At 45.9% G+C, this 12,676-nt stretch overlaps 2 protein-coding genes and 1 long non-coding RNA gene across 12 annotated transcripts in view; 2 read left to right on the plus strand and 1 right to left on the minus strand.

Moving 5' to 3' along the window:
* The window catches only part of wdr37 (WD repeat domain 37), a 141,119-nt gene extending 129,424 nt beyond the window's left edge, over positions 1-11,695 (minus strand). For 7 of the 10 annotated variants that reach the window (XM_069914691.1, XM_069914690.1, XM_069914688.1 and 4 more), the window contains exon 1: positions 11,578-11,687. The gene's annotated coding sequence lies outside the window, so the exon portion shown is untranslated. Of the gene's footprint in view, positions 1-11,577 lie in introns of all 10 variants that reach the window. The other 3 variants (XM_069914683.1, XM_069914685.1, XM_069914684.1) reach the window with 3 other exon arrangements.
* LOC138761104 (uncharacterized) lies at positions 9,057-11,705 on the plus strand. The gene is made up of 2 exons (XM_069932754.1): positions 9,057-9,110; positions 11,022-11,705. Exons 1-2 carry the CDS (start codon positions 9,057-9,059, stop codon positions 11,703-11,705), a joined length of 738 nt encoding a protein of 245 aa, XP_069788855.1.
* Positions 11,706-11,744: 39 nt separating this feature from the next.
* Positions 11,745-12,676, plus strand: part of LOC138751852 (uncharacterized) — a 43,000-nt gene continuing 42,068 nt past the window's right edge. Inside the window, exon 1 of the long non-coding RNA XR_011350232.1 lies at positions 11,745-11,872. This is a non-coding gene — a long non-coding RNA (uncharacterized lncRNA). The remainder of the gene's footprint in view (positions 11,873-12,676) is intronic.

The raw sequence follows: 12,676 nt of genomic DNA on the forward strand, positions 1-12,676 counted from the left end.
AATTCACGGAGGGCCAAAATTAAAACCTTGGACTAAGTCGAGGGCCGAACTAAATATTTATTGAAAATTTTCAACAACATCTGCATGTTTTCTCTTCTTTCAACATATGTAATGTTAAACTTTTTCTTATTAAAATAAATGTTTAATAATAGTTTTGGATAAACTCTTTCCAGAAGCATTAACAAATGAGAAATAAAATATTCAATAAATAATATTTCTCTATAGAGGATTTGTCAAATGTTGCTAATGTGCTGTCGAATAGTAAAATCTGAGGGCTATTGAGAATGTGGGAGAATAACATGATTCCTGAAACAATCAAATGGGTGACTGATTGTGGGCATGAACTCTAGCAGGGTTATTTGCTATGCCCTTTTTCCATTGGTACAGATATCCTTTGATTTACACACTTTTCAAGTTTTATGCCTAATGAGCTGGTATCCAGGTGCAGGACCATTTTTAACCAGGAATATATTTATCACTGTGACATGAAACTATTGGAAGATCGTTTTATCCTGAGATTAAAGTTCATAATCCTTACTCAGGCCTGTGTGCGGGAGGGCGGGGTTTGCGGGCGATCGGATTGGACAACGACAGTGCGGGGGCATCGGCTTTCGCTGCAGGGCGGCATCTCGGCGGATCAGCGGCCCCGTCACTGTGAGTCGCGGATCGGCCTGCGGCAGGGAGGGGGAGTGGGCAACGGTCCTGGTGAGGTCAGGCCCGAGGCCTCCGGTTCCAGGCGCTGGGAAGTGGCCTTGGCTTCCCCTGACACCAGCCAGGCCCCAAAACCAGAGTCCACGGTGAGACCCTGCAACGTAAACAGAGGAGGTGGGGGCGATTAGCAGGCTGACGCCAATGCATTCTGGGATTTGTTGTATTACTGTCCATGCGCTATACTGGCGCGGCGGCCAGCGGGCCACCTCCAATACATTTTTGAAATGATCTTGCGGACCAAATATAATTATATCGCGGGCCAAATTTGCCATCCTCATCCAAGGCCTTTCAGCTCTGGGGGAGCCATAGCACATTTAAGGTGGGACCACAAACTGAAATCAAAAAATGTTTATTATGTCGTCAGTAGGAGAGAAGTACGGAAGAAACCAAAACTTGACTGATTCACAGGGATGGGGTTCCATAAATTTTGAGCTAAGTCCTAAGGGGGCCATAGCCAAAAGGTCAAGAATGGCCAGCCTCGATCAAGACCCGTGGCCTGAGCAGTCACAGCCATAGTGACGTTGTGACTCATCGTTTTGCAGAGATTGTGGCATCCATCAGCACTGTACGTTACTGCAATGAGCACATTATACCCTAAGATATGCAAACCTTGCAAAGCATTAACAAGTCAATCAGAGGCTGAGAGGTACACGTTCATGGCCCACTGAGAAGCCATCAATTCACATCTCCCTGCCAAACTGCTGCAGTTTGCTCTTTATTGGACCAATAGTTAATAAAGGATAATCATGTTGAGGAACTTTGGGGGGCATCCGATGCGCTCTAGTATTTGCCAAAGCCCTTTCCTGCTCACGGTGTCGAAGGCTTTGGTGAGGTCAACAAAGGTGATGTAGAGTCCTTTGTTTTGTTCTCTGCACTTTTCTTGGAGCTGTCTGAGGGCAAAGACCATGTCAGTGGTTCCTCTGTTTGCGCGAAAGCCGCACTGTGATTCTGGGAGAATATTCTCGGCGACACTAGGTATTATTCTATTTACGAGAATCCTAGCGAAGATTTTGCCTGCAATGGAGAGCAGCGTGATTCCCCTGTAGTTTGAGCAGTCTGATTTCTCGCCTTTGTTTTTGTACAGGGTGATGATGGTGGCATCACGAAGGTCCTGAGGCAGTTTTCCTTGGTCCCAACAAAGCTTGAAAAACTCATGCAGTTTGACACGAAAACCAACAAGGTCGGATCAGATACAGCAATGAGCTCTCTGAACCCTTCTCCATTAACAATGGCATGAAGCAAGGCTGTGTTCTCGCACCAACACTCTTTTCAATCTTCTTCAGCATGATGTTGAACCAAGCCATGAAAGACCTCAACAATGAAGACGCTGTTTACATCCGGTACCGCATGGATGGCAGTCTCTTCAATCTGAGGCGCCTGCAAGCTCACACCAAGACACAAGAGAAACTTGTCCGTGTACTACTCTTTGCAGACGATGCCGCTTTAGTTGCCCATTCAGAGCCAGTTCTTCAGTGCTTGACGTCCTGTTTTGCGGAAACTGCCAAAATGTTTGGCCTGGAAGTCAGCCTGAAGAAAACTGAGGTCCTCCATCAGCCAGCTCCCCACCAAGACTACCAGCCCCACCACATCTCCATCAGGCACACAAAACTCAAAACGGTCAACCAGTTTACCTATCTCGGCTGCACCATTTCATCAGATGCAAGGATCGACAACGAGATAGACAACAGACTCGCCAAGGCAAATAGCGCCTTTGGAAGACTACACAAAAGAGTCTGGAAAAACAACCAACTGAAAAACCTCACAAAGATAAGTGTATACAGAGCCGTTGTCATACCCACACTCCTGTTCGGCTCCGAATCATGGGTCCTCTACCGGCATCACCTACGGCTCCTAGAACGCTTCCACCAGCGTTGTCTCCGCTCCATCCTCAACATTCATTGGAGCACTTTCATCCCTAACGTCGAAGTACTTGAGATGGCAGAGGTCGACAGCATCGAGTCCACGCTGCTGAAGATCCAGCTGCACTGGGTGGGTCACGTCTCCAGAATGGAGGACCATCGCCTTCCCAAGATCGTGTTATATGGCGAGCTCTCCACTGGCCACCGTGACAGAGGTGCACCAAAGAAAAGGTGCAAGGACTGCCTAAAGAAATCTCTTGGTGCCTGCCACATTGACCTCCATCAGTGGGCTGATATCGCCTCAAACCGTGCATCTTGGCGCCTCACAGTTTGGCGGACAGAACCTCCTTTGAAGAAGACCGCAGAGCCCACCTCACTGACAAAAGGCAAAGGAGGATAAACCCAACACCCAACCCCAACCAACCAATTTCCCCCTGCAACCGCTGCAACCATGTCTGCCTGTCCCGCATCGGACTTGTCAGCCACAAACGAGCCTGCAGCTGACGTGGACATTTACCCCCTCCATAAATCTTCGTCCGCGAAGCCAAGCCAAAGAGAAGAGTTAATAAAGGAATGCAGTTGCACACCCTACAGGTGAACCGTGGAAAGCATATTGACAAGTTACATTACAGTCTAGTTTGGAAATCTGAGTGCCCAGAAATGCAGAAAGCTGCAAAAAGTGACAAACCTAGCCAAGACATCGTGATCATTGACCTCCCATCGAATGAAGATATTCATACGAGATGATGTTTCATGAAAACAGCCAACATAATACAGTAAAAACCTCTGGTATCTAGAATTCAAGCAACCAACAGCCTCAAGCAACTGGCAAAAAAGGGAAAATATTTTTTTTTAATGAAAATAAGTAATAAAAAAATAGGTTTAAAAAAAACGGAAGTTTAAAATTGCAAAATTAAGTGTTCTCTGAGGTAACACAAACCTTTGGTGAAAATAGGAGCAAATATTCAACCGGCTAAGTACCTTAGTCAATCTTTGCTCGTAGCAGCTGTTTAAATAAAGTTGTGTTTGAATAAAAAGGCATCACCCAGGAAGAACAGCTGGTTGATGCAACTCGTCATTAGGGTGACTCTCAAAGTGTTTCTTTAACCCTGCTGAGTAACAGTCACCCTGGTCAGAGGCTTTATCTGTAAACTTGGGGGGGGGTTTAATTATCTACGATGTTATTGTTCGTCTTTCGGGCAGCTCCATGGAGGGGGAGGGACCTGGAGATGCAATGACAGTTAAATGTTTTCAAAGAATGTGACTGGAAATAAAGTAAAATGCTTTAACATTTATATATTCATGCAAGTTATGCTTGTTCAGTGCAAGTACAGTATATATTTTTGTCTTTTGTATTTTAAACTGTTTATTCTTAATGCAGGTGTACAGCATTAGTTAGGCATTATAGGAATGAGTCTCAAGCAACTGAAAAAATACACTTATCCGGCATTTAACCCATAGATGCTGGATGCTAGGAGTTTTATTGTATAAAGGATCACTCTGAATCTTTTCTCATGATTTCTTCAGGAAGAATGTATAGAAACCTCATGACCAGCTCTCTTAGTAATTCAGTGAAGATCCTCATCCACTTGTGAATCCCACCCCGAATACAGTTTAAATTTCCAAGTGGAAAGATTTACATTGAAGTGGTATATGCACAAATCATAAAAAGAGAAAACATAATCTTGATTCCAGAAACAATCCAAACTCATTGCATTTGTAAAGAGTATTGGTGCAAATATATTAAAGTTAATCGTCAATCTTTACCTATTCAATTAGAACAAGTGACAACACAAATAGCAAAGGTACAAGAACATACTATTCCAGGTCTGAGTCCAAATTGAAAATAGTTCATTCGTCTGTTTATTCAGAATAGATTTTCCTGTAACTTGGGCAAAACTCAAGCAAGATCAAATTTGGTAAGTTGTTTTGAGCAAGGATATGATATTTCAAGCAAGCTTTTGGGGGAAAAATATTCATTCTTTAACTCACAGTGGTAAATCAATTAGATTTGAGTGTGCGGGCCTGCAATTGCGGAGATCGGGCCGGCACATCGTGCTGCAGCAGACACGGACAGAGATCACTAAAGCGACTCCCAGGACAACAAACTGGTGAGGGTAGAAGCTGGGGCAGCATCAGACCAACAGCCCTAAATAGCATTGGTCAAGCTGCTCAGCAGAAACAAGCTGGGGAAGAAGGGCATTCATATGCATGGACGTTCCTGTCTGCAATTGCTATTCATATGACTGAGTCAGTCAATCAGCAAAAAACTACCAACTTGAACAGTATAAAAGCAGCCTGTCCAGCCCTAATAAAGAAGTGAGCTTAACCTGCCACACTGTGTGTGCGTGTTTCTTTGTAGCGGTCGCTACATGAGCTCATTTTTTTCTCTTGCAAGATTTCAATGATAGGCAAAACTCTCCGGTGGATACACTTGCATTAAAATAAAACCAAGATTTGGCACCTCTTCCATCTTTGTGAGATTTGTGATAAGAATCAGTCTTCCAAGATCTGGTTCTGCTTGCAATCTGTTGCAATTTTGGACATGGATTATGCTTGCACAGACTCAGAAGCCAACCACCAAACCATGGCCAATTCCTTTTGCCATGCATGCAAAAGAACAAGTCTTGCACTAAATATCTGATAGACATAGGTCATTCACTAACTCAGTTCCCACCACACACTTCCCTTCGACAAGACCACAATCAAAATCCAGCATCTTTCATGTTTCATCTCTGAGACATACATTGGTACTGAAAGCATCACTCTTCCATTGAAATGGGCCCAGCCTACAGCCACCAAGGAATGACCAAGTCCCTAAACCTGGATGGACAACTAAGCTGTAGCAATTTCCACCCTAATTTAGACTTCAAAAACACAATAAACATACAGTTGGCACTTCAAAGGAGGAACAAGATACCCACAAAGTTACCTCCTCAAAATTCCCCAATTCTAACAGTGGGATCTACGTTCAAAAAAATATCTTTATCCCATGGGCAAGTGAGCTTCGTATAGAAAAGCACAATGATTTCCATATATGCAGAAGGCCAAAGGACCTATTTCTATCCTGTGCAACTCGATATTCTTTAAATTGTCCATATCATGAAACTGAGGTCAGTTCAATTCAAAGTTCCTTCCATTGTCACACTCCACTCCAATCGACAGACCACATCATCTGATTCTCATGATTTTGACTGTGGTCTTATCGAAGGGAAGTGTGTGGTGGGAATTGGGTTAGTGAATGACCTTAGTTTGTCAGATATTAAGTGCAAGTCTCATTCTTTTGCAGAGGAAAAGCAAACTCCAAACTTGATCAATGCAAGAAATTTTCAAGAAAATTCTTCAAGGACATCATTGAGTTAGAGTTAATATAGCACAGAAACCAAACTTTCAGCCTCCACATCTGTGCCCATCTACACTAATCCCATTTGTCTGCCTTAGAACCATACCCCCCTATGCCTTGCCAATTCAAGTATCTAGATAAATGAAATACAGTAAAATCCCCATCATCCAAAATTCAAGCAAATGCCAAAAAAATTGTGGAAAAATAGGTTAAAAAAATAAGTTTAAAATTGGCATTCCCCAGAGATTAGTTCACCAAACATGCAACACACAATCTCAAGCAACTGGCAAATTCACTAATCCTGCATCTACCAATCCCTATAGGTGCAGAATACAGAGTTTTTATGTAATTGTATCTAATTTCACCACCTCATCCGGCAGATATCAACCACTGTGTAAAAAAAAATCCCCAACATACCCTCCCTCTCAGCTTAAAACTATGCCCTCTTGTTTTTAATCTCCTTACTGCAGGAAAAGGACTGAAGATGCAAGGCTGGGGGGGAAGAATACAGGGAAGTGGATGAAATAAAATTGGAACAATGTTCATACCATTGATTTGTAGGCTACCCACCCAGAAACGAGGTGCTGCTCTTCTAGTTTGTGTTTGGTCACAGCAAGAACAGAGCGTGTGCTAGGTGGTGTGGATTCCTTATGATGGCTGCCGCTCTCAAACAACAGCATTCCTTGAAGATGTTTTCATTGGTGAGGAAGGTTTTGCCTGTGATGTCCTGGGCTGTGTCCACTACCTTATTAAGGGCCTTACGTTCAGAGACACTGGTGTCCCCATACCAGATCACAATGCAGCCAGTCAGTGCACTTTCCATCACACATCTGTTGAAACTTGCCCGTTTCCAAACTTTCACAAACTCCTGAGGAAATAGAGTCACTGACATGCTTTCTTCATGTAAAGGTATTTCTTCAGGAAAAATCCTCTGAGATAGAGACTCCCATCTGAAACTGAGCATTGCAGGCAAGGCACAGGAGCTCTGCACTAACTGAATGGTGTCACAACAACATCCTTGCCCTCAACGATAGCAAAACAAAGGAGAAGATGTGGACTTCAGGAGGAAATCAGAAGTCCTTATCAAGGGGTCAGCAGTGGAGAGGGTCCAAGAGCATTTTTGCTGGTCGCATCACTGTCTGATAAGGAGATGCCAACACTCAGGACAAGAAAAAAAACACCAGAGTGTTGTTAACATGGCCTGCGACATCACAGGCACCAGTCTTCACTCCATCAAGGACATTAACAAGAGGGGTGTCTTAAGAAAGCAGCCTCTATCCCAAAGATCCCCTCCATTCAGACAATGCCCTTGTCACTCTGCTACCATCAGGAAAAAAAACATAGGAGCCTAAAGACCAGCACTCATTAGCACAAGAGCAGCTTCTTCCCGCTGCCATCAGATTCCTGAATAAACAGTGAACCACAGACACTGCCTTACTTGCTCTTTTTCTTTTGCTGTTTTTATTTATTTCGTAATGTAGTTTATATAAATGTTTGCACTGCGATGCTCCTGCAAAATAATGAATTTTGTGCCATGTTCATGATAATAAATTCTGATTTTGATGCTGTACAGGAGGCCACATCATGAGTGGACAATGTAACAGAGTATGTGAAAGAAGATACATTTGAAACTCTGCCTCGCTTGGATGGGCTGTTTAGCTTCCTGAATGCTAATGAGTAAAAAAGTGTAGCGACAAGTATTATACCTTCTGCTGTTGCAGAGCAGAGGAAAGAGCAGGGATAGGGGGAAGAGGTGGGAAGGAATGTGTGGCTAAAAAAAATCATAGAGAGTGGTCCCTGCAAAAAAAACAGAATGAAGAGAAGAAGAACGGCAGAGGTGGAGGCAAGTGGGATAAACGTTGAGAACTTTATAGCTGTTCTGGCTTTTAGGGGGTGGTGGGGGAAGAGAGTATGAAAAAGCATGAAGAATGAGAAATGCCTTTTCGCCTTCATTTTACACAATTGTTCCACAACTGCCATTGTTTGGAATCTTCTGATTTCAGAATCGTTTGGATTTCAGAATCGTTTGGATTTCAGAATCGTTTGGATTTCCGTCCTTTAAGCCTGCCTGAGTCGTGCTGCTGCCCACCTGAGTTGCACTGCTGTCTGTCTTCCTCCCTCGCCCATCCGAGTTGCACTGCCATCTCTCCCCCCTCACCAGAGTCACGTTAGAGTCTCTCTCTCTCTCTCCCCTCACTCCCGCTTCTCGGTTCCCCCACACTGGCACACCAGTTTCAGCTGCATGTGGGATTATGGGTAATGACGTTAGATATTGAGCTGCCGCCAAGCCAACTGGACGCTGGACGGCATCAGTATAGGGGATTTGGAGGCAGAAAAAATAGCGGAATGCGATGGATAAACAGGAGTTGAGTTGGGGTCGCGTCGGATCATGTTTGGTGCCACACTCCATCTTTGACGAGCAGATGTCATCTACCGAAAAAAGTGTTGTTTTTGGAGGTTGTCAGTTTTCAGAATTCTGGATAAAAGATTAGGCACCTGTACTCCATCTACACATGCACAATGGCTAAAAGATATTATGGCATGTTTAACTCTAGAAAAAAAATTTAGATATGCTATCAAGGATTCAAGCATTAAGTTCCAAAAGTCATGGGGCTTATTTATGGACCATTATCATCATCATAAGATTTAGTTTCATTCTGGAATTTTGGCACTGTGCTGTCCCTCTCTAAGTTGGTGTCCCCCATTCATACATGTCAACTTTCAACGTCGCTTCGAGGAAGGGGGTTTGAATTTTTTTTAAATCTTATATACTTGTTATGATTCTGCTCTGTGCCCTTGATTTCCTATTATAAGAATATTGTACAAGGTTTTAATTTTTTTTCTTTTTTCTGAATCTTGTAGCACATTGTATAATTGTACTGTTCAATCGTTTATATTGTGAAACATTAATAAAAATATTTTTTAATAAAAAGACATGGATAGCATGGCCAAATATCTTATAAACATCATCATAAACATTTAATAAAAGCACCTTCCATGGCAGAGACAATCTGTGTCAATTAACTTTATAAATAAATAGCATTAATGTTTTCATCAAATGCACCGAAAGCAGCTGTAGTGCAATGATGGCGACAAGGACATAGCGAAACTAATCAGACACAATTTATATGAACAACTTCAAAATGGCAGAATACATTCTCTTCAGCAAACCAGAACAGCGAGCTCAGGATAATCAGGCAAACATCCCAAAGCAGATTCCAGGAGCTGGCATACAACAATGATCTGAGTGAGCATCAGGACACTTAACTTAAGCGGCCAGAACCAAAGAATGAACCGCAGTTTTCAACTGTGCTAGGAAAGCTCCACTGGCCACCGTGACAGAGGTGCACCAAAGAAAAGGTACAAGGACTGCCTAAAGAAATCTCTTGGTGCCTGCCACATTGACCACCGCCAGTGGGCTGATATTGCCTCAAACCGTGCATCTTGGCACCTCACAGTTTGGCGGGCAGCAACCTCCTTTGAAGAAGACCGCAGAGCCCACCTCACTGACAAAAGGCTAAGGAGGAAAAACCCAACACCCAACCCCAACCAACCAATTTTCCCCTGCAGCCGCTGCAACCGTGTCTGCCTGTCCCGCATCGGACTTGTCAGCCACAAACGAGCCTGCAGCTGACGTGGACTTTTACCCCCTCCATAAATCTTCGTCCGCGAAGCCAAGCCAAAGAAAGAGGAAAGCTTGGCTTCCCCTGCAACCTGACCGCAAAACACAATCAAAAAGGAAAAACCAAAACTATACCACAAATATAGCCGTACACACATGGAACAGACAAATTATGCAAGACTGTTCATCACAATCAATGACACTGAACATTTGCTTTAAAAAAACTGTTTGTTAATACTTCTGTTCTTGACATACATGTGAGAACTCAGAAGATAAATGAAGAGGTAAAGGTATTTCTTTAGCTCTACTCCAGGGTGGTAAATTCATGGCGACATGTGAGCCTCCACATGTCTATTTGTTATTTATAATAAATATTTAGTTTCCATCTTTTATATTTATCTTTATTTCCATGCTGAGGTAATTTAATGCATACTATTGGATTTGTTTTGATTCAATAAAAAATACCAGTTGGGCTGCAGCAAGCAAGAATTTCAGTGCAAAGACATGCAGTATTGAACTTGTGTGTATGACAACTAACTCATTCTCATGTCAACCAAGCACATCACCGTTCAATTCTTTTTAAAATGTCCAGATCAAATTTCTCAAACACACACTACAGTCATTAAACAACCCGAAACCCTTTAATACCACAAACTCTCCATCACCCTCACCCATTTCAACACCCCTCTGACAATATCTATTAGACACAACCACCCACTTTAATGCCTAGACACCCCAAACATTTTAACATCTCACCGGTATCTATTAACTGGAGACCCCATTAACTGGACACCTTCATTAACCAAACACCCTCAACCCCATTGGAATCCTAGATGCTATCCATTCACTGGAGACCCTCACCCCTCTTATCATCCACACGCTCACCATTAACTGGACCACCCTACACACTTTAATCACACAGACACTCTCCATGCCCTTCAACACCCCAGTCATTTACTATTCACAGACATTCCCATTCTCTTTAACACCTTGGACAAACCCCACACCCCTCCTTTTAACACCTCAGTCACCATCCATTAAACAGGCAAATCGCCACCTCCTAAAACACCCCAGACACTCTCCACTAACCAGACACACCCCATGCCCTGTAACAAAACAGATAATCTCCATTACAGACATTTAAATAACACCCCAGGCACTCTCCATTAACTAGACACCACCATCCGCTTTAAGACCCTGGATATCCCAACGTCTATAACACCTGACACTCTGTATTAATCAGACAACTCCCCACCCCAGCTCCATAACACTCTCCAATAACCACACACCTCCTCGCCCCTATAACATTCCTCATTAACCACACACCCCCCCGCCCTCTCTAACACTCTCCATTAACCAAGCACCCCCCGCCCCCTCTAACACTCTCCATTAACCATGCACCCCCCGCCCCTATAACATTCTCCATTAACCAGACTCGCCCACCCCCTCCCTCTCCACTCCAGACCCCTGCCCCCTCCCTCTCCAGACAACCCCCGCACCCTCTCCACTCCAGACCCCCCGCCCTCTCTCCACTCCAGACCCCCACAACCCTCTCCACTCCAGACCCCCGCCCCCTCTCCACTCCAGACCCCCGCCCCCTCTCCACTCCAGACCCCCGCCCCCTCTCCACTCCAGACCCCCGCCCCCTCTCCACTCCAGACCCCCGCCCCCTCTCCACTCCAGACCCCCCGCCCCCACTCCACTCCAGACCCCCCGCCCCCACTCCACTCCACTCCAGAACCCCGCCCCCTCTCCACTCCAGACCTCCGCCCCCACTCCACTCCAGACCCCCCGCCCCCACTCCACTCCAGACCCCCCGCCCCCACTCCACTCCAGACCCCCCGCCCCCACTCCACTCCAGACCCCCCGCCCCCACTCCACACCAGAACCCCGCCCCCTCTCCACTCCAGACCCCCGCCCCCACTCCACTCCAGACCCCCCGCCCCCACTCCACTCCAGACCCCCCGCCCCCACTCCACTCCAGACCCCCTGCCCCTGTTGGACCCTCCCCGTTAACAAGAATGGAGCAGTTAAGAGGGAACCTGTGAACATCATGTCCTCCCCAGTCGCCGCCGTTCTGTCCCTTTCTCCATCCTCACCTCCTTTCAAAACGACATTCTGCAAACTCATCCGGGCACCGCCACCGCGAAAGGTGAGAGGTCAGCGGTAGACACCCTGGCCGCGCTGCGCATGTGCAGGGCGACGCCGCGACTCTGCGCATGCTCCAGCTGCTGGCTCCTCTTCCCTCGGCCCCGTCGCTCACTAACAACTGCCCATGAGCGATGCCAGCCCTTGGTGTCCGCCTCTCCTTGGCGGGGAGTTGAGAGGAGATTCCTGGTGAGTTGTCATTTGAACGGCGAATTGAGGGTAAAATGCGGAACGGCCACAAAATGAGAGACGCGGAAGTGAAGCCGAGATTCAGAAGCAGAACGGCAGAAACGAGAGGGAGATGTGAGACAACACCTGGGTGTCAACATCCCCGAGGGTCTGCCCTGGAGCCTCCATGTCGCAGCCATCACCAAGAAGGCTCACCACACCCCACCCCTCACTCCAAGACACTCTCCATTCACCACACCCCCCACTCCAAAACACTCTCCATTCACCACACCCCCCCACTCCAAAACACTCTCCATTCACCACACCCCCCCACTCCAAAACACTCTCCATTCACCACACCCAACCACTCCAAAACACTCTCCATTCACCACACTCCCCCACTCCAAAACACTCACCATTCACCACACACCCTCCCCCACTCCAAAACACTCTCCATTCACCACAACCCCCCACTCCAAAACACTCTCCATTCACCACACACCCCCCACTCAAAAACACTCCATTCACCACCCCCCACTCCAAAACACTCTCCATTCACCAAACCCCCCCACTCCAAAGCACTCTCCATTCACATCACCCCCCCCACTCCAAAACACTCTCCATTCACCACACCCCCCACTCCAAAACACTCTCCATTCACCACACCCCCCCCACTCCAAGACACTCTCCATTCACCAGACCCCCCACTCCAAAACACTCTCCATTCACCACACCCCCCCACTCCAAAACACTCTCCATTCACCACACCCCCCACTCCAACACACTCTCCATTCACCACACCCCCCCACTCCAAGACACTCTCCA

This window comes from Narcine bancroftii, chromosome 1, assembly GCF_036971445.1.
Source record: "Narcine bancroftii isolate sNarBan1 chromosome 1, sNarBan1.hap1, whole genome shotgun sequence".
NCBI lineage: Eukaryota > Metazoa > Chordata > Chondrichthyes > Torpediniformes > Narcinidae > Narcine > Narcine bancroftii.

What these genes read in the sequence shown, in the direction of transcription:
- LOC138761104 (XM_069932754.1), top strand. Translation starts at nt 9,057, where the DNA reads ATGGCAGAATACATTCTCTTCAGCAAACCAGAACAGCGAGCTCAGGAT. An exon ending in AGCGAGCTCAGGATAATCAG is followed by an intron (nt 9,111 to 11,021) that starts GCAAACATCCCA and finishes CTCCCTCTCCAG; the next exon opens with ACAACCCCCGCACCCTCTCC.